Source organism: Nomascus leucogenys, chromosome 12 (genome assembly GCF_006542625.1).
Source record: "Nomascus leucogenys isolate Asia chromosome 12, Asia_NLE_v1, whole genome shotgun sequence".
Taxonomy (NCBI): domain Eukaryota; kingdom Metazoa; phylum Chordata; class Mammalia; order Primates; family Hylobatidae; genus Nomascus; species Nomascus leucogenys.
Window position 1 is genome coordinate 1517613 of NC_044392.1, and position 20925 is coordinate 1538537.

A 20925-nucleotide genomic window follows, 5' to 3' on the forward strand; every position below is an offset into this window, starting at 1 on the left:
GGCACAGAACAGCTTTCTACAAAAAAGAATTACCTGGCCTAAAATGTCATTAGCTACCAGGCTGAGAAACCTGCCCTCCTAGGCCAGGCGCTGTGGCTCACGCCTGTAATCTCAGTATATTGGGAGGCCGAGGTGGGCGGATCCTGAGGTCAGGAGTTCGAGACCACCTTGACCAACATGGAGAAACCCAGTCTCTACTAAAAATACAAAATTAGCTGGGCATGGTGGCGCATGCTTGTAATCCCAGCTACTCGGGTGGCTGAGGCAGGAGAACCGCTTGAACCCAGAAGCAGAGATTGCAGTGAGCCAAGATCACACCATTGCACTCCAGCCTGGGCAACTAGAGCGAAATTCTTGTCTCAAAAAAAAAAAAAAGAAGAAAAGAAACCTGCCCTCTTATCGTAGGATAATCCCATTCCCTCCTGTCTAAAGAGACGCCTATTTAGTCATCCTGGGTGACTGCATCAGGGAGGTAGGTTTTGAAGTCAGAAAGGCTGGGTTCTGTCACTTTGTTACAGTGCCTCTGGTGCAAAGAAGGCATTCAGAAAACCCTGTACAATTGAAAAATTGAATTTAATTACTTTGTGTAACTTTGAGTAATTCACAGAAGTCTGAACTTCTTTATCCTGTCCTGTAAAATGGAGGTAAAAAGCCCTTGGCCGAGAGCTGTTTTGAGGAAAAACTAAAATAACATTGGTAAACTGTCGCACAGTGCTTGGGACACAGCAGCCCCTCCACAAACAAACATTAGCTTTCTTTCCCTTTCTTGTCAGTTTCTTCCTCTCCAAACCCGCGTGTTGCTTTTCTTTTTAATTTAATTATTTTTCTGTAGCTCTCCTTTGTCACAAACTCGCTTTCTAACCCAGGTTCAGCCCTTTTATTGGCTGAGTGACCTTGTGCAAGTCACTTTTCCCCTGTAGGCCTCGGTTTATTCTCCGTAAAAATCAGAAAGTTGGCCTCCGATCTCCAAGCACGCTTTTCACGACGAAGTGGGACTGTTAAGTTTACAGAGCTGCTTTCCTCCCCCGGGACTGATGGTACGGTCCCCGGGCGACTCCCCACCCATCTGTCGCAGACCTTGGTACAGGCCCAGGGGGCCCTCCGCGGCCTCTCCGGGCTGCCCTTGCCCCCTGCCGAGTTCCGGGCCCGTGTCTGCGCAAGCTGATTGGCTGGAGCGGTGCCCGGGCTGCGCGGCTATAGGTGAGCCCAGGAGGGGACGGGCGGGGCGGGCCGGAGGCCCGCCCCCTCCCCCCTGGGTCGGACGCCGAGCGGAGCCGCGGGCGGGAGGGCGGACGGACCGACTGACGGTAGGGACTGGAGGCGAGCAAGATGGCGCAGACGCAGGGCACCCGGAGGAAAGTCTGTTACTACTACGACGGTGAGCACCGTCCTCGCGGCGGGGGCGGGGGCGGGGCCGGGCCGGGCCGGACCGGGGACCTGGAGGCTGAGGCTGGAGCGCCGATGGGAGGCTGCGGGAGGCTGAGGCGCTGGGGAGAGGCTCGGAGCGGAGGCTGCGAGGGGGAAGTCGAGGCTGAGGGAGGAGGCTGCGAGGAAAGGAGATCGAGGCTGAGACCAAGAGAGGATCGCGTGGGGGAAGCGTGAGGTAATCTTGGTGGGAAGATTCTGAGGAAGTCTGATGTGGAGAGTTTGAGTGGGACTCCTAGAGGGGAGGGTGCCTCGGAGCGGGGAGGCTGTATCTGATGGAGACGGCTGCAAGGATACATTTTCTTGCCGAGAACCCAAAGCTCTTCCCTGCCCCGTCCCTTTCTCATCTTTTCTGGGGCAAGAGTCCTGCACGACTGGTCGCCCGCCTCCCCTCCCCCAGCCTCTGAGCGGGGCCTGCGGTTGCTACTGCGACGTGGGGCACCAGGGGTTGCAAGGAGAAGGATGCAACCTGTTAAAACAGACTTCTCACTTAATCTCTCAAGCAGGTTACTGTGTTCGAGGAAGTGTTGAGGGGCTGGGGCCGTGGGGTTGATCGGGTCACCCTTCCCAGTGACCGAAGTTCTCTCCGTGTGAGAGCTCAGAGTGTTAGGGGAGCACAGAGAAGAGGCACCGAACTCCACCTGAGGAGTCAGAGAAGGAGGGGACATCTTAGTTAGGACCTGAAGAACAGGAGTTCTTAGCCAGGCACAGGGAAGGCAAAGATAACAGCAAGTTTCAGAGGCAAGAGAGAGGATAGGACCTTTGAAAAACAGGCATTTGGCCGGGCGCGGTGGCTCACGCCTGTAATCCCAGCACTTCGGGAGGCCGAGGCTGGTGGATCACCTGAGGTCAGGAGTTCGAGACCAGCCTGGCCAACATGGTGAAACCCCGTCTCTACTAAAAATACAAAATTAGCCGCGCATGGTGGCGTGCGCCTGTAATCCCAGCTACTCTGGAGCCTAAGGCAGGAGAATCCCTTAGAACTCGGGAGGCAGAGGTTGCAGTGGGCTGAGATCGTGCCACTGCACTCCAGCTTGGACAACAGAGCGAGGCTCTGTCTAAAAAAAAAAAAAAAAAAAAAAAAAAAGATGTAAATAGGGACTGGACCACTGGACCATGAAGGGCTGGGCATGCTGTCCCAAGGAAGTTGGACTTTATCGAGGGCACTTGTGAATGATTCAAGTTTTATGCAGGTTAGTGACATCATCAGGTTTATACCTTAGAAATTAAAGTCAGGGGGGCCAGGTGCAGTGGCTCACGCCTCTAATCCCAGTACTTCGGGAGGCCAAGGCAGGCAGATCACTCCAGGCCAGGAGTTCAAGACCAGCCTGGCCAACACAGTGAAACCCCATCTCTACTAAAAATACAAAATCTAGGCTGGGCGCGGTGGGTCATGCCTGTAATCCCAGCACTTTGGGAGGCTGAGGCGGGCAGATCATGAGGTCAGGAGTTCAAGACCAGCCTGACCAACATGGTGAAACCCCGTCCCTACTAAAAATACAAAAATTATTCGGGCGTGGTGGTACACACCTGTAATCCTAGCTACTCAGGAGGCTGAGGCAGGAGAGTCGCTTGAACCCAGGAGGCAGAGGTTGCAGTGAGCCAAGATCGTGCCACTGCACTCCAGCCTGGGCAACAGGGTGAGACTCCATCTCAAAAAAAAAAAAAAAAAAATTAGCGAGGTGTGGTGGCACATGCCTGTAGTCCCAGCTACTCAGGAGGCTGAGGCACTAGAATTGTTTGAACCTGGGAGGCAGAGGTTGCAGTGGGCTGAGATCTCACCACTGCACTCCGTCCTGGGCAACAGAGCGAGACTTCGTCTCAAAAAAAAAAACCAAAAAAATAAATTCAGATTGTAGGGGTAAGGAAGAAGGCATGGATCCCAAGTTCCTGGTGTGGGCAATATATTTTTTTTTTTTTGAGACGATGTCTAGCTCTGTCACCCAGGCTGGAGTGCAGTGGTGTGATCTCGGCTCACTGCAACTGCAACCTCCACCTCCCAGATTCAAGGGATTCTTCTGCCTCAGCCTCCTGAGTAGCTGGGATTACAGGCATGCGCCACCATGCCTGGCTAATTTTTGTATTTTTACTAGAGATGGGGTTTCATGATGTTGGCCAGGCTGGTCTCAAACTGACCTCCAGTGATCCATCTGCCTCAGCCTCCCAAAGTGCTGGGATTATAGGTATGAGCCACACTTCTGGCCTCTGGTGTGGGCAATTTGATGGTGACTGTTTGGAGGTTTGGAGAATGCCACGTCAGTTGATGGTAACTTTTTTTTTTTGAGACAGAGTCTCGCTCTGTCGCCCAGGCTGGAGTGCAGTGGCGCAATCTCAGCTCACTGCTGCAAGCTCCACCTCCCGGGTCCACGCCGTTCTCCTGCCTCAGCCTCTCGAGTAGCTGGGACTACAGGCGCCCGCCACCACGCCGGGCTAATTTTTTGTATTTTTAGTAGAGATGGGGTTTCACCGTGTTAGCCAGGATGGTCTGGATCTCCTGACCTCATGATCCACCCGCCTCGGCCTCCCAAAGTGCTGGGATTACAGGCATGAGCCACCGCACCCGGCCCCAACTTTTTTTTTTTTTTTAAACTTCTAGAGACGGGGTCTCAATATGTTGCCCAGGCTTGTCTTGAACTCCTGGGCCTGGCCTCAAGCAATCCTGCCACCTTGGCCTCCCAAAGTGCTGGGATTACAGGCCTAAGCCCCTGTTTTTTTTTGTTGTTGTTTGTTTAGAAAGAACTATTGATAACTGTTAAGATGTTTAGGGGACATCCAAGTAGAGGCATCCAGTAGGCAGTTTAGAAGATCGAATTTTTTTGGTAGTCATCGGTATCTTAGTCTGCTATAACAGAACAGTGTTTAGAAAGAACAGAAATTGCTAAATGTGGTGGCTCACACCTATAATCCCAGTACTTTGGTAGGCTGGGGCGGACGGTTCTCTTGAGCCCAGGAGTTTGAGACCAGCCTGGGCAACATAGGGAGACTCTGTCTCTACAAAAAGTAAAAAAATTAGCTGGGCATGATGGCACGTGCCTGTAGAGAGGCTGAAGTGGGAGGATCACTTGATCCTGGGAGGTCGACTCTGCAGTGAGCCATGAGCGCACCACTGCACTCCAGCCTGGGAGACAGAGTGAGACTTTGTGTCAAAAAAAAAAGAACATAAATGTATTTCTCATAGTTCTGGAGGCTGAGAAGTCCAAGGCTAGAAAGTCCAAGATCAGGGTGCCAGCATTTGGTGTCTGGTGAGGGTCTGGTCTCTACTTCCAATATGGTGCTTTGAATTCAGTTTCTTCATATGACAGAAGGTGGAAAGGCAAAAAAGGATAAACTCTGTTTTTTTACAAGGCGATTAATGTATTAGTGAGGATGGTAGAGTCCTTGAGACCTAAACACCTCCCAAAAGGCTCCACTTCCAAACACTGTTGGCATTGGGGATTATGTTTCCAACACATGAATTTTGGGGGACACATTCAGACCACAGCAATCAGCATATGGATAATTATTTTATTTATTTGTTTATTTGTTTGTTTGTTGTAGAGATGTTGTTTTGCCATGTTGTCCAGGCTGGCCTTGAACTCCTGGGCTCAGCCTCCCAAAGTGCTGGGATTATAGGCGTGAGCCACCATTCCTGGCTGCTAGCAATTTTATAGTAAATTTAGTCATAAAGGATGCAGTCACCCAAGAAGTTATATAGAATTCCAGGGTGGAATTCTAAGGAAGTGGATTGAGGAAAAATTTAGTGCCCCTCATGCTGTGTACTCCCCCGTGATAGTATTTGTCACTGTGTAGAGGAATTGCCCGTTTACTTGGTCATATTTCTTGTAGACAGGAGGCTCTTTAGGGAAAGGGGCCGTGCCTTGTCTACCTCTGTATCCCCAGCACCAAAAACAATGCCTAGCTCATGGTAGGTTCTCAATAAATATTTGTTGATTAAATGTATAATGATATAGAGTGAGGGGCCAGAGAGGTAAGTGAACCAGAAAGTACTGGGTTGCAGAAGCTAAAGAAGGGAGGGATTGGGCAAGTGTTGGCAGCAATTGGGGCAGAAGCTAGACTGTGGTAGATTGCAGTACATGGATGGCTAGCTGAAGAGGAGACATCAGGTTGAACCCTTTTTTTGGAGACAGGGTCTCACTCTGTCACTCAGGCTGGAGTGTAGTGGCACGATCCTGGCTCACTACCACCTCTGCCTCCCAGGCTCAAGCAGTCCTCCCACCTCAGCCTTCCAAGTAGCTGGAACCACAGCTGTGCGCCCTTTTTGTATTTTTTGTTTAGAAGACAAATGGTTGTCTTTTGTTTAGGGACAGGATTTCGCCATGTTGCCCAGGCTGGTCTCAAACTCCTGAGCTCAAGTGATCTACCCGCCTCGGCCTCCCAAAGTGCTGGGTTTACAGGCATGAGCCACCATGCCCAGCTGGTTGAACCCTTTTAAAGGGAAGTTTGTGTGAGGTAGGGAGAGAAGATTATTGATAAGGGAGATACAGTGGCTAAAAGTTGAGCATATTGAAATAATTCTTATGGAAAACAGCCAGAAGAGAGGGAGAGGGTGAAGATACAGGAAAGGGGCTAGTAGTGATGGAGCTTCCTGAGGAGACCAGGGGGATGGAAACTGGAGCCCAGCTAGAGACGCTGACCTTCAACAAATTCCTCTGTGACTCGAGGGTAAATGGCAAGGAAAAGTTTAAATGGAGGTAAGTTTGAAGAGGAGAAGATAAGGAGAAAGTTGAGGGAGTTCTCAAGATGAGGAAAGAGAATATTCCTTTTCCTGAGGGTGGGGAAGGGCAGTTGGTAGAGTAGGAATCTTGAAGAGAGGAGATTTAAATAGCTGTTGCGAAAGTGGGGGGCTAGGGAAAGAAATTTGGAAGGATTGCTGGCAGTGATGAGAATCATTTTGAGGCTGGAACCTGTGATTTTGGTAGTCATATCATTTTGCACAGTTTTATGATAACATTTTATGATAACATTCTCGTTTAAAAGAAGAAAAAAAATGGACCCAGCATGGTGGCTCACACCTGTAATCCCAGTAGTTTGGGAGGCCAAAGCGGAAGGATCACTTGAGGCCAGGTGTTCAAGACCAGCCTGGGCAACAAAATGAGACCCCCCCCCAGCTCTACAAAACAACACACACAAAAAAGCTGGGTGTGGTGGCACGTGCCTGTAATTGCAGCTACTTGGGAGGTTGAGGTGGGAGACTGAGGCAGGTGGATGGTTTGAGCCCAGGTGGAGCCTGCAGTTACCCATAATGGCACCACTGCACTCAGCCTGAGTGACAAAGCAAGACCCTGCCTCAAAAAAAAAAGAAAAAGAAAAAGTAGAAAGACCTCAGTCTTTAGAAAAGGGAATAGACTTCTTTTTTTTTTTTTTTTTTTTGAGACGGAGTCTTGCTCTGTCGCCCAGGCTGGAGTGCAGTGGCGCGATCTCGGCTCACTGCAAGCTCTGCCTCCAGGGTTCATGCCATTCTCCTGCCTCAGCCTCCCGAGAAGCTGGGACTGGAAGCACATGCCACTACGCCTGGCTAATTTTTTTTTTTTTTTTTTTTTTTGAGACGGAGTCTCGCTCTGTCACCCAGGCTGGAGTGCAGTGGCGCGATCTCGGCTCACTGCAACCTCCGCCTCCCACGTTCACGCCATTCTCCTGCCTCAGCCTCCCGAGTAACTGGGACTACAGGCACCTACCACCATGCCTGGCCAATTTTTTGTATTTTTAGTAGAGACGGGGTTTCACCATGTTAGCCAGGATGGTCTCCATCTCCTGACCTTTTGATTCGCCTGCCTCGGCCTCCCAAAGTGCTGGGATTACAGGCTTGAGCCACTGCGCCCGGCCTTTTTCTTTTTTTTGAGACCGAGTTTTGCTCTTGTTGCCCAGGCTGGAGCGCAGTGGTGCAATCTCAACTCACTGCAACCTCCGCCTCCCGGGTTCCAGCGATTCTCCTGCCTCAGCCTTCCTGAGTAGCTGGGATTACAGGCATGCGCCAGCACACCTGGCTAATTTTGTATTTTTAGTAGATACTGGGTTTCTCCATGTTGGTCAGGCTGGTCTTGAACTCTCGACCTCAGATGATCCGCCCACCTCGGCCTCCCAAAGTGTTGGGATTACAGGCGTGAGCCACCACGCCCAGCCGGGAATAGACTTCTTACTTGAGAAACTGAGTTTTGCAGTGAGGTCATTACTTTGGGATTCAGATTTGGCTCTGCCATTGAGAAGCTTTGCAATATCAGGCAAGTCACCTTACTTTTCAGATTACTCTCCTATAAAATCAAAATGATAGGAGTTCTTATTATGAGAACAATGATGGGAAAGCTCTTTAAGAGTTTAAAGTATGGCTGGAGCCATGGCTTACGTCTGTAATCCCAGCACTTTGAGAGGCCGAGGTGGGCGGATCACTTGAGGTCAGGAGTTCGAGACAAGCCTGGCCAACATGGTGAAACCCTGACTCTCCTAAAAATACAAAACTTAGCCAGGCGTGGTGGCACATGTCTGTAATCCCAGCTACTCAGGAGGCTGAGGCAGGAGAATTGTTTGAACCTGGGAGGCAAAGGTTGCAGTGAGCCTGAGATTGCACCACTGCACTCCAGCCTGGGTGACAGAGTGAGACTCTGTCTCCAAAAATAAAAATAAAAATTAAGTAGTACCTAAATAAAAAGGACAATTTATTTTAAAGTCTCTCAGCAACCTGATTAAGATATAGAGATACATCTTTATTTTAATTATAGTAAATTTAGTCATAAAGGATGCAGTCACCCAAGAAGTTATATAGAAGAGGATCCAGGGTGGAATTCTAAGGAAGTGGACAGGGCCCTTCATGCTGTGTGCCGCCCCCCCCCACCCCGTCATAGCATTTGTCAATGTGAATAGGAATACACACAGCACGGGTTGGCAAACTAATTAAAAACTGTTAAGAAAAGGATGGTTGGCCTACACTGTTGGAGGCTCACATCTGTAATCCCAGAACTTTAGAAGGCTGATCGGGAGTTTGAAACCAGCCTGGGCAACAAAGCAAGATGCCATCGCTACAAACAAACAAACAAAAACATCAAACAAATAAAAAAACATAAAAAGAAAAGGATGGTGTCTCAGAGCCCCACCCTCACTACCCTCATTACCCTCACCTCAGATACTCCCTTAACCTTCTGGATAAGGTATCTTAGTACTCCAGGTCTGAGCCTTGGCTGGATCCAGGCTTGATAGGCAAGGGAGTTGCTAGGGATCAAGGCTCATGCCTTTTTTTCACTGGGTGCCTAGAGCTCTGCCTCATCCTAATAAACCTCTAAGGAGCGATCTTTGGGTGTGTAGTTCACTTGATTTTGCAACATTGTTCAAGGAACTTTCTACCAGGTAGATTTATAGAGCCCTCTAGATTAAGTGCAAACTGAAGTAGGTACCTGAGAAACCCAATGTAGGGCCAGGCACGGTGGCTCACGCCCATAATCCCAGCACTTTGGGAGGCTGAGATGGGCAGATCATGAGGTCAGGAGATCGAGACCATCCTGGCTAACACGGTGAAACCCCGTCTCTACTAAAAGTACAAAAAAATTAGCTGGGCATGGTGGCAGGCGCCTGTAGTCCCAGCTACTCGGGAGGCTGAGACAGGAGAATGGCGTGAACCCAGGAGGCGGAGCTTGCAGTGAGCCGAGATTGCGCCACTGCACTCCAGCCTCGGCGACGGTGCGAGACTCTGTCTCAAAAAAAAAAAAAAAAAAAAAAAAGAAAGAAAAACCCAATGTAGCTTTTAGCATACTGGATTTGGAGTCAGAAGAGTGGACTCCAGATCATTAGCTGTGTGATCTTGAGCAGGGACTTAACTTCTCTGAGTCTCAATTCAATTCATTGAATCTTTATTGAGCCTCTGACATACAAGGCATATTAATCCTTGCCTTCAAGGGGTACCCAGTCTTGTGGATATAGTCATGTAAATAATTCAGATATAAAACAATCCCAGCACTTTGGGAGGCTGAGGTGGGTAGATCACTTGAGGTGAGGAGTTCCAGACCAGCCGGGCCAACATGGTGAAAGCCCACCTCTACTAAAATACAAAAATTAGCTGGGTTTGGTGGCACGCACCTGTAATCCCAGCAAACTTAGGAGGCTGAGGCAGGAGAATTGCTTGAACCTGGGAGGCGGAGGTTGCAGTGAGCCGCCGAGATAGCACCATTGCATTCCAGCCTAGGCGACAGAGTGAGACTCCGTCTCAAGAAATAAAAAAATTAAAAGAAAAGAAAACTAATGAAGTGCTGTATACAAATTGCATGTAGAGGAAAAGACCATTTATTTTGATCAAGAAAGGGTTTGGAGCTTGAGGTGGGCTTTGTAGTATGAGCATCATCAGAGAAAGGAGGACATTTTAAGTCAAAGGAACAGTCTGCACAAAGGATACTGTGGTGTGAAGGTGAAGGTCATGTTCAGGATACTGATCATAATCTGGTGTGTCTGGAGCACGGCTTGGCAAACTTTTTCTGTATAGGGCCAGATAGTAAATATTCTAGGCTTTATTTTGCCATATGCGTGGTGTCTGTGGCAACTAAACTGCTCAGCTCTGCCACTGTAGTGTGAAAACAGCCATAGAGGAACTGTAAACGAGTGGGCATGGCTGTGTTCCAATAAAATTTTATTTACCAAAACCGGCAGCTCACGCCTGTGATCCCAGCACTTTGGGAGGCCGGGGTGGGTGGATCAACTGAGGTTAGGAGTTTGAGACCAGCCTGGCCAACAAGGTGAAACCCCTTCTCTACTAAAAATACAAAAATTAGCCAGGCATGGTGGCACATGCCTGTAATCCCAGCTACTTGGGAGGCTGAGGCAGGAGAATTGTTTGAACCCAGGAGGCGAAGGTTGCGGTGAGCTGAGATTGCACCACTGCACTCCAGCTTGGGCAACAGATCGAGATTCGTCTCAAAAAAAACAGAAAGTCCTTGAATGCCAGTCTTCTGAAGTTGTTATTGTTAAATTTTGAGACCCAGGCTGGTCTCGAACTCCTGGGCTCAAGTGATTTTCCTGCCTCAGCCTCCAGAGTAGCTGGGATTACAGGCTCATGCCACCATGCCTATCTCTATTAAAGTTATTCTTTACTCTTTATCCTGTAGGGGATGGGGAGCCATAAGGATTTTTTGAGCAAAGGAGTGATGTTATCAGAATTGTGCATTCTGGTGACAGTGTGGCAGGTAGTGTGAATTGAAGGTAGAGGGACCAATTAGAAGGCTAGTGTTATAGATTAAGCACATGATAAGTTTTAGTTTTCTTATATGTAAGGTGAGAATAATAATACCCCCTGTCCTACCCATGTTACTGTGAGTATCCAGTAAGAGAACGAAGTGAATGTGCTTTGACACCATAAGTGTTACAATATGTAAGAGGTGAACTGTGGCTTCTAATAATTCTGAGTAGCGATGGTTATTTTTTCTGTTGTGGGAGGGAATTCCTTGGAGGTATAGTGAGGTGAATCACTTCCCTGGCTGTTGTTCCCCAGTAGCTTTGGAATGAACCCCTCTTGCTATGTACTGCCTGTGGGTTCCAGAAGAAAATGAGCTAGACTGAACCTTAAATGTTGACCTCACCAGGGTCCCTGCTTTTTTTATTTTTTTTTTTCTTTTGGAGTTACCCTTCAAAAGGTGGGAGAGAATCTTGGAAACTAGAAATGAGCCAGAAAGAATTTGATTGGGAGTTTGCTGTAAAAATTCCTGGGTTCTCCTGGAAGTGTGTGTCTAACGGTGTTAGTGAAGCTACCACTCTCTCTTCCTCAGGGGATGTTGGAAATTACTATTATGGACAAGGCCACCCAATGAAGCCTCACCGAATCCGCATGACTCATAATTTGCTGCTCAACTATGGTCTCTACCGAAAGATGGAAATCTATGTGAGTTACCAGAAGTGCTACCGCTCCCTAACCTCATCTGCTCTGGTTCCCCATATGCCATTCATTGTCTCATTTTCTCCACCACTCATTCACTCATTCATCAAATGCATGTTGACTGCTGTTATAAGGCAGGTACTGTAAATGATAAGGATTTTTGGCTGGGCATGGTGGCTCACCCCTGTAATCACAGCACTTCAGGAGGTGGAGGCAAGAGGGTCACTTGAGCCTAGGAGTTCTAGGCCAGCCTGGGCAACATAGGGAGACCCTGTCTCTACAACAAAATTTAAAAATTAGCTGGCCATGGTGGCATGTGCCTGTGGTCCCAGATACTTGGGAGGCTAAGGTGGGAAGACTGCTTGAGCTGGGAGGTCGAGGCTGTAGTGAGCCATGATTGTGCCACTGCATTCCAGCCTGGGGGACAGAGCAAGACTCTGTCTTAAAAAAACAAAGCCAGGTGCAGTGGCTCATGCCTGTCATCCTAGCACTTTGGGAGGCTGAGATGGGCAGATTGCTTGAGCCCAGGAGTTCGAGACCATCCTGGTCAACATGGCAAGACCTCATCTCTACAAAAAATTAGCCAGGCATGGTGGCACATGCCTGTAGTCCCGGCTACTTAGGAGCCTAAAGTAGGAGGATCATTTTGAGTCTGGGAAGCAGAGGTTACAGTGAGCCATGATTGCACCACTGTGCTCCAGCCTGAGCAACAGAGTGAGACCCTGTCTCAAAAAACAAAACAAAACCGAAAAACCAAAAATTTAATGCCTAAATAAGAGTGATCGGGACCATGTTGAAGTAGATGCCAAATCTCTAGTTATTAGAGAGTATAGACGGTCTAGCCGGTAGATTCAGCTACAGGTGATTTTTCACTGATCTTTGAGTTTTTAAAGAGAAGCTGGAAATCCAGATTATTGTGTAAAATCTCCTAGGTTTAAAATGTTATCCCAAGAAACCTTGTCTGTACAAAAAATACGAAAAAAATTAGCTGGTATCCTGGCCTGCACCTGTAGTCCCAGCTATCTGGGAGGCTGAGGGTGGGAGGATCACTTGAGCTTGGGAGGTCAAGGCTGCGGTGAGCCGTGATTGCACCACTGCCCTCCAGCCTAGGTGACAGAATGAGATTTTGTCTCAAAAAAAAGTTAACCCAGAGTTTTGCTTTTTGGTTTTTATTTTAAGCATGTATACAAACCAAACACATTAGTACATCTGTAGACCAAATAGGTCCAATGGTTCCCAGTTTTAACCTCTCTGGAGACAGTGAGGAGGAACAAGTGAAGGGTTTTAAATGAAAGAGAGATAGGAACAGGCATGCATTTTAGAAGCAGGGAGGCTAGGTAAGTGGCTGTTACAAGAGTCCAAATGCGAAAAAGAGGGGCTGGAGGTGATGTTGCCTTACTATGTAAGAATCTGTGGTTAAAGTCTGTTTCTACAGTTTGAGTAACCTACCAACAGTGGTATTTTTGTCACCATTCCAGAGACTGAAAGGAGATGAGTGTTCTTTCCTAGATGGCCTTGTCATGTCTCTGGAGCCAGTGGAGGCAACTGGGGAAGCAAGGAAGGAAAACAGAGGAGTAGACAGACCTTGGGACTGCAGAGCTTTTTTAGGTGTGAAGGCAGCTGGGAATGGAAAACAGAAAAGGCAGAAGATATTTTTAGGTACTCTAGGGAGCAGACTCTCTCTGCTCCCTAGAGCTCTGCTCCCTGCAGGCTGGAGTGCAGTGGCGTGATCACAGCTCACTACAGCCTTGAACTCCTGGGCTCAAGTTATCTTCCCACCTCAGCCTCCCAAGTAGCTAGGACTACAGGCAGGCACCACCATGCCTGGCTTTTTTTTTTCTTTTTTCTTTTTTTTGAGAGAGGGTCTCATTCTGTCACCCAGACTAGAGTGCAGTGGTGTAATCTTGGCTCACTGCAACCTCTGCTTTCTGGGCTCAAGTGATTTTCCAGCCTCAGCCTGCCAAGTAGCTGGGATTAAAGGTGTAAGCCACCATGCCTGGCTAATTTTTTGGTAGAAATGGGATTTCACCATTTTGCCCAGGCTGGTCTTGAATTCCTGAGCTCAAAGCAATCCGCCTGCCTTGGCCTTCCAAAGTGCTGGGATTACAGGCGTGAGCCACCATACCCAGCCTCTCTTGGCTAATTCAGAAAATTTTTTTGGTAGAAACAGGGTCTTGCTATTTTGTCCAGGCTGTGTCAAACCCCTGGCCTCAAGAGATCTTCCTACTTTGGTCTCCCAAAGTGCTGAGATTATAAGCATCAGCCACCATGCCTGTATTCTTTTTAAAAAATTATAAAAATGATTTTTATTTTTTACCTGCAGTTCCAAGCACAGTGTGTTTTAGCTTTACATGTTTGATTGTTATGTAGATGGAGCCATACAGTATTTATTACGTGATTATTTATTACAGTATTATGACTTTTTTTGCTAAACATGTTCTTGAGACTCACCCATGTTGATACATGTAGCTGTATTTATTTTTACTGTATTTCATTGAAATAAATGTATTCTAGTCTGTTATCTCATTGATGAGCATTTGATTTGCTTCTGGGGTTTGACTATTGCAAATACTGCTGCTATGAACTTTCTTGAACATGTCTCTTGATGCATATATGCTAAAGTTTCACTAAAGGATATACTAGGAGTAGAATTGGGTCAGGACATATGCACATATTCACCTGTGTTAGATAAAGCCAAAATGGTTTCCAATTGCCAGCTATGTAGGAGAATTGCAGTTGCTCTGAGTCCTTGCCAACACTTGATTTTGTCAGATTTCAATTTTGTTGCTAATTTAGGTAGACATGAAATGGTATCTTACTATAATTTTAATTTATATTCCCCTATTGAAATTCCTATTCAACCTTTTTGCCCATGTTCCTATTTGGTTGTCTTTTTTTTTTTTTTTTTCTGAGACAGTGTCTCACTCTGGCACTCAGGCTGCAGTGCAGTGGTGCGATCTCGGCTCACTGCAACCTCCGCCTCCCAGGCTCAAGCCATCTTTCCACCTCAGCCTCCTGAGTAGCTGGGACCACAGGTGCATGTCACCACACTTGGCTAATTTTTATATTTTTGTAGAGATGGGGTTTTGCTGTGTTAACCACGCTGGTCTCAAACTCCTAGGCTCAAGTGATCTGCCCACCTTGGCCTCCCTAAGTGCTGAGATTACAGGCATGAGCAATAGTGCCTGACCCATTTCTTTTATATATTAAATGTCCATTTTTATTCATTCATTGCATATATACTCATCAAGCACCTACTTTGTGCCAGGCAATATGCATGTGTCTGGTTTTGGGCTCTGTGTTCGGTTGACTTGGTCTGTTTATTGACCCATATGCCAATACCACAGTGGCTTAATTACAGTAGCTTTATATTATAGTAAGTCTTGTTATCTGGTAGCACAGTCCTCCCACTTCGTTCTTCTGAAGAAGTGATTTGGCTATTTGCCCTTTCCTTTTTTTTTCTTTTTCTCGTTTTTTTGTTTGTTTGTTTTTTGAGACAGAGTTTTGCTCTTGTTGCCCAAGCTGGAGTGCAATGGCACGATCTTGGCTCACCACAATCTCTGCCTCTCGAGTAGCTGGGATTATAGGCACGCGCCACCACGGCCAGCTAATTTTGTATTTTTAGTAGAGATGGGGTTTCTCCACGTTGGTCAGGCTGGTCTCGAACTCCCAACCTCAGGTGATCCACCCGCCTTGGCCTCGCAAAGTCCTGGGATTACAGGTGTGAGCCCTGGTGCCTGGCCTCTTTTTCTCTCTTTTAGAGACAGGGTTTTACTCTGTTGCCTGGGCTAGAGTGCAGTGGCACAGTCATAGCTCATTGCAGCCTCAAGCCCCTAGAATCAAGTAATCCTCCCTCCTCGGCCTCCTGAGTAGCACTTCTTTTTAATTTAATTGTGATTTTGATATACATTTCACTAATTCACCAAGGTCTATGTAGATCTGATTCTGTTGTTCGTTGTTGTTTCTGTAGGATCCTGGACTGTGTTTCCTGTGTATTTCGTGATTTTTGACTGTGGGATAATGCAGTAGCCCACTCTTATCTGAGGGGGGATACTTTCTAGTACGCCCAGTAGATGCCTGAAACCATGGATAGTACTATACCCTATATATGTTATATTTTTTCTAATTCATACATACCTCTGATAAAGTTTAATTTATAAATTAGGTACAGTAAGAAATTAACAATAATAATAAACTAGGACAATTATAGCAATAAGCTGTTTACAGTTTCATGCATAGAAGATTCATTCCTGGCCGGGCGTGGTGGCTCATGTCTGTAATCCCAGCACTTTGGGAGGCCAAAGCCGGTGGATCATCCGAGGTCAGGAGTTCGAGACCACCTTGATTAACATGGTGAAACCCTGTCTCTACTAAAAATACAAAATTAGCCAGACGTGGTGGTGCATACCTGTAATTCCAGCTACTCAGGAGGCTGAGACAGGAGAATCATTTGAACCTGGGAGGCAGAGGTTGCAGTGAGCTGAGATCTCACCATTGCACTCTAGCCTGGGCAACAAGAGTGAAACTCCTTCCCAAAAATAAAAAAAAAAGAAGATTCATTCATACTGTAGATCTTAGCTCTTAGTGACTTCAGCACAGGATTTTTTTCTTTCCTTATTATATTGAGAACTTTAAGCTTTTCATGTAAAGGAAGCACAGCACAGCTTCTCTTTGGCATATCAAAATTGCCAACATCACTACTCTTGGACTTTGGGGCCATTATTAAGTAAAATAAGGGCTTCTTGAACACAAACACTGTGATACTTTGATAATTGATCTGATTACTGAGAGGGCTACTAAGTGACTCACAGGTGGGCAGTATACAGTGTGGATATGCCCGATAAAGGGATGATTCACACCCAGGGGACAGAGCTGGATGTTACAAAATTTCATCACGAATGGCTCACAATTTGAAACTTATGAATTGTTTATTTCTGGCATTTTTCATGTAATATTTTTGGACAACGATTGTGTGTAACTGGAACTGTAGAAACCAAAACTGAGGATAAGAGGGCACTGCTGTATTCTTTGGAACTTTGAGTCCTGGGATGAAGATGGGTTGTTAGAAGGTGACTTGCTTTTACTTTGTAAAAGAGGTGGCATTTGAGATGGGCCCTTTCCTTAAGAGATTTGGGATAAGGGATGCATTTCAAATAATAGGAAGAACATAAGCACAGACACTGTTGAAAAGCTCTATAGCTCTCTCGACCTTAAGGAAGAGTTGTTTGGAGTATAATATTTGTGAAAGAGCGCAGGGGCAATTAAATTGGGAAAGGAACCCTGTGAAGTTTCTTGATTGCTATATCAAAGAGCTTAGAATCTTTACTTTGGGCCGGGTGCAGTGGCTCACGCCTGTAATCCCAGCACTTTGGGAGGCCAAGGCGGGCGGATCACCTGAGGTCCGGAGTTCGAGACCAGCCTGACCAACATGGAGAAATCCCGTCTCTACTAAAAATACAAAATTAGCCGGGTGTGGTGGCACATGCCTATAATCCCAGCTACTAGGGAGGCTGAGGCAGAAGAATCGCTTGAACCTGGGAGGCGCAGAGGTTGCAGTGAACCGAGATCATGCCATTGCACTCCAGCCTGGGCAACAAGAGTGAAACTCCATCTCAAAAAAAAAAAAAAAAAAAAAAAAGAATCTTTACTTCGTCAACAGGGTGTCATTGAATGAGAGCAGTACATTAATATTTTAAGATTTTTGTGATACCAGTATGGAAGATAGAAGATGATAAGGCTGGATAGAAATAGGACCAATTAGGAGGCCAAAAATACTCCAAGTGAGATTTAATTTGTGATGGGGTTTGTTTTGTTTTATTTTTTAAAATTTTTACTTATTTATTTTTTTGAGACGGAGTCTTGCTCTGTCACCCAGGCTGGAGTGCAGTGGCGCAATCTCAGCTCACTGCAAGCTCCGCCTCTTGGGTTCATGCCATTCTCCTGCCTCAGCCTCCCGAGTAGCTGGGACTACAGGTGCCTGCCACCACGCCTGGCTAATTTTTTGTATTTTTAGTAGAGACGGGGTTTCACCGTGTTAGTCAGGATGGTCTCGATCTCCTGACCTCGTGATCGGCCTGCCTCAGCCTCCCAAAGTGCTGGGATTACAGGCGTGAGCCACCGCGCCCAGCCTGTTTCATTTTTTTAGATAGGGTGTTGCTGTGTCATCCAGGCTGGAGTGCAGTGATGTGATCACAGCTCACTGCAGCCTCACCCTCCTGGGCTCAAGTGATCCTCCCACCTCAGCCTCCTGAGTAGCTGGGACTACACTGTGTACTATTATACCTGGCTAATTTTTGTATTTTTTGTAGAGATGGGGTTTCACCTTGTTGCCTAAGCTGGTCTCAAAGTGCCGGGTTTAAGCAGTCTGCCCCCCTTGGCCTCCCAAAGTGTTAGGATTATAGGCATGAGCCACCATGCCCAGCCAAGACTTAATTTGTTAGGTCAACAGTTATTCATTGAGCAGCTGCTATATGTCAGGCACCATGCTTGTTGCTTCAAATAAAGGTAGAACCTGCTCCTGGCCTCCCAGAGTAGACCAAGCAAACATGCAATTTCTATGCAGTTTGGTGAGTATAATGATAAGGGAGGTACAGGCTTCTCAGGGTAGCATTTCAGAGAGTTACTTAACTGAGATTCTGAGAGGTCAAGGACAGCTTTTTGGGGGAATTGGCTTTTCTTCTCTTTCTCTCTCTCTCTCTCTTTTTTAAGAGACAGCCTTGGCCAGGTGCGGTGGCTCACACCTGCAATCCCAGCACTTTGGGAGGCCAAGGCGGGTGGATCACCGAGGTCAGGAGTTCAAGATGAACCTGGCCAACATGGTGAAAACCTGTCTCTACTAAAAATACAAAAATTAGCCGGGCATGGTGGTGGATGCCTGTAATCCCAGCTACTCGGGAGTCTGAGGCAGGAAAATCGTTTGAACCTGGGTGGCGGAGATTGCAGTGAGCTGAGGTCGCGCCACTGTACTCCAGCCTGGGCAACAGAGCGACTCTCAAAAAAAAAAAAGCCTTGTTCTGTTGCCCAGGGTGGAATGCAGTGGCTATTCCTAGGTGAGATTATAATGCACTATAGCCTCAAACTCCTGTCTGTGCTCAAGTGATTCTCCTGCCTCAGCCTCCCAAGTAGTTGAGACTACAAGTGTGTGCCTGGGTTGACTTTTCATTTGCAACCTAAAGGTTGAGTAGAGGGTGTGAAGAGAACAGTGTTGTAGGTCATAGCATGTATAAAGGCCTAAATGTGAGAGAGATGGCCCTTGGGGAAGTGCAAGCAAAATGGTGCTTGGCAGATTGGCACACTGAATGAGATCAATTCAATCTCTCAAATGTGTTTTATTTAACTCAAAGTATTTTAAGGGCTTTAGGTTAGTGGCCAATCTTTAAAAAATGAAATTGTCCAGAAAGGATCTGGCAGTTGGGCCCAGATTCCCTCATGGCAGCCATCAGCTAGAGCTGTGTCAATAAAGATTGTCCTCTGCTCCCTAGTGTTTTGCTTAGGTTTGTTTTAAGCTAGCTAAACTGACTGGCCCTGAGGAGTGCTTTGAGTTTGGTGTTCCCTGGGATACAGCACAAAATATTTAGGTGAGTGTAAGAGGGGTAAGCAGGGATCAGATTATTCTGGTTTTCCAAGCCAGGTTAAAGAGTTTGAACGTGATATTTTGAGTAATGAAGCCTTTGAAGTGTTTTTAGGAGGTAGTGACATGATTCAGTTTGCATTTTAAGACTGATGACTCTATAACAGGCACAGTGACACACGCTTGTAATCCCAGCTACTAGCAAGGCTGAGACAAGAAGATCACGTGAGCCCAGGAGTTCGAGACCAGCCTGGGCAACACAGGGAGATTCTGTCTCTAAATAAAAAAAAAAAAGACAAGCCGGGCACAGTGGCTCACGCTTGTAATCCCAGCACTTTGGGAGGCTGAGGCGGATGGATTACCTGAGGTCAGCAGTTTGAGACCAGCCTGGCCAACATGGTGAAACCCCGTCTCTACTAAAAATATAAAAATTAGCCGGGAGTGGTGGCGGGTGCCTGTAATCCCAGCTACTCAGGAGTCTGACACAGGAGAATCGCTGAACTTGGGCAGCAGAAGTTGCAATGAGCCGAGATCGTGCCATTACACTCCAGCCTGGGCGACAGAGTGAGACTCTGTCTCGAAAAAAAAAAAACACAGATGATACCCTGGCTTCGATCTTGAACAACTAGGTGGTTGGTGCTGAGAACAGGAAACCTGGGGAAGAAGGACACAGGAAAAATAGGGTAGTAGATGCAATCAAGATTATGGAGGCATAATGAGAGAGATTGGCAATGGATTGAAACAGGAAGGCAAAAAAGGACAGAGTTTAAAATGAGACTTAGGTTTTCAGCCTGAGTGGACGTTGGTATCATTAACAAAAATAGTGAAAGAGAACTTCTGGAAGTTAAGTGGAATTTGAGTGCTTCTAGGCCCTCAACAACGAATTGTTGAGTCCAGTTGAATTTGAAGTGCCTTTAGGATTTGTGGGTGGAGCAGACTGAGAAGCTATTTGAACCGTGAATCTGGAGCTGAGAACTAAGATCAAAATGGAGTTTGTGCAGTCATCTGTGTAGAAGGGATAGCCAGAGCAGGGTTTTGATGACATTAGGAAGAGAGTAAAGGGCTTAGTATAGTAAAAAACAACTTGGTATTTGGAGCCAAGTCTTTTTTCTTTCACTGTGGGTAGTTTTGGTTTGCCTTTTTAGAGACAGGGTCTTACTATGTTTGCCCAGGCTGGCCTTGAACTCCTGGGCTCCAGTGATCTTTACATCTTAGATTCCTGAGCAGCTGGGACCACGGTGCATGCCACTGCACCTGGCTTCACTATGGCTGTTTTTGATAAAACAGTATCTGTCATTCAGTCTTATTATGTCTCATTAAATTAAGTGAGGATTAAATGAGAGTCAAAGTACCTGGAGCCAGATCTCTGGATTCCTTCCAGTTTACCAGCTGTGTAACCCCAGGCAAAGTACTTAACCTCTCTCTTCTGTAGTTTCCTCCCTGTGAAATGAGGATAATAATAGTATGAATTTTTTTTTTTCTTTGTGATGGAGTTTCACTGTGTTGCCCAGGCTGGAGTGCAGTGGTGTGATCTAAGCTCACTGCAACCTCTGCCTCCTGGATTCAAGTGATTCTCTGCCTCAGCCTCCCGAGTAGCGGGGTTTACAGGCGCCCACCACCATGCTCAGCTAATTTTTTATATTTTTAGTAGAGATGGGGTTTTACCCTGTTGGCCAGACTGGTCTCGAACTCCTGACCTCAAGTGATCTGCCCCGCTCAGCCTCTCAAAGTGCTGGGATTACAGGCATGAGCCACTGTGCCTGGCTATGAACTTTTTTTGTTTTTGTTTTTGTTTTTCGAGACGGAGTCTCGCTCTGTCACCCAGGCTGGACTGCAGTGGCACCATCCGGGCTCACTGCAACCTCTGCCTCCTGAGTTCAAGTGATTCTCATGCTGCAGCCTCCTGAGCAGCTGGGATTACAGAAGCCTGCCACCACGCCCAGCTAATTTTTGTATTTTTTGCAGAGATGGGATTTCGCCATGTTGGCCAGGCTGGTTTCAAACTCCTGGCCTCAAGCGATCCTCCCGTCTCAGCCTCCCAAAATGCTGGGATTATAGGCGTGAGCCACCGCACCTGGCCATGAAC

At 46.9% G+C, this 20925-nt stretch overlaps 1 protein-coding gene across 3 annotated transcripts in view; it reads left to right on the top strand.

Annotated features, from left to right (window-relative positions):
• The first annotated feature begins 1232 nt into the window (after positions 1-1232).
• HDAC1 (histone deacetylase 1) overlaps positions 1233-20925 on the top strand; it is a 41076-nt gene continuing 21383 nt past the window's right edge. For 2 of the 3 annotated variants that reach the window (XM_030823316.1, XM_030823317.1), the window contains exons 1-2: positions 1233-1378; positions 11163-11275. In XM_030823316.1, coding sequence (XP_030679176.1) covers positions 1330-1378; positions 11163-11275 — 162 coding nt within the window. In that variant the 5' untranslated portion in view covers positions 1233-1329. The remainder of the gene's footprint in view (positions 1379-11162; positions 11276-20925) is intronic. The other variant, XM_003276363.4, reaches the window with a different exon arrangement.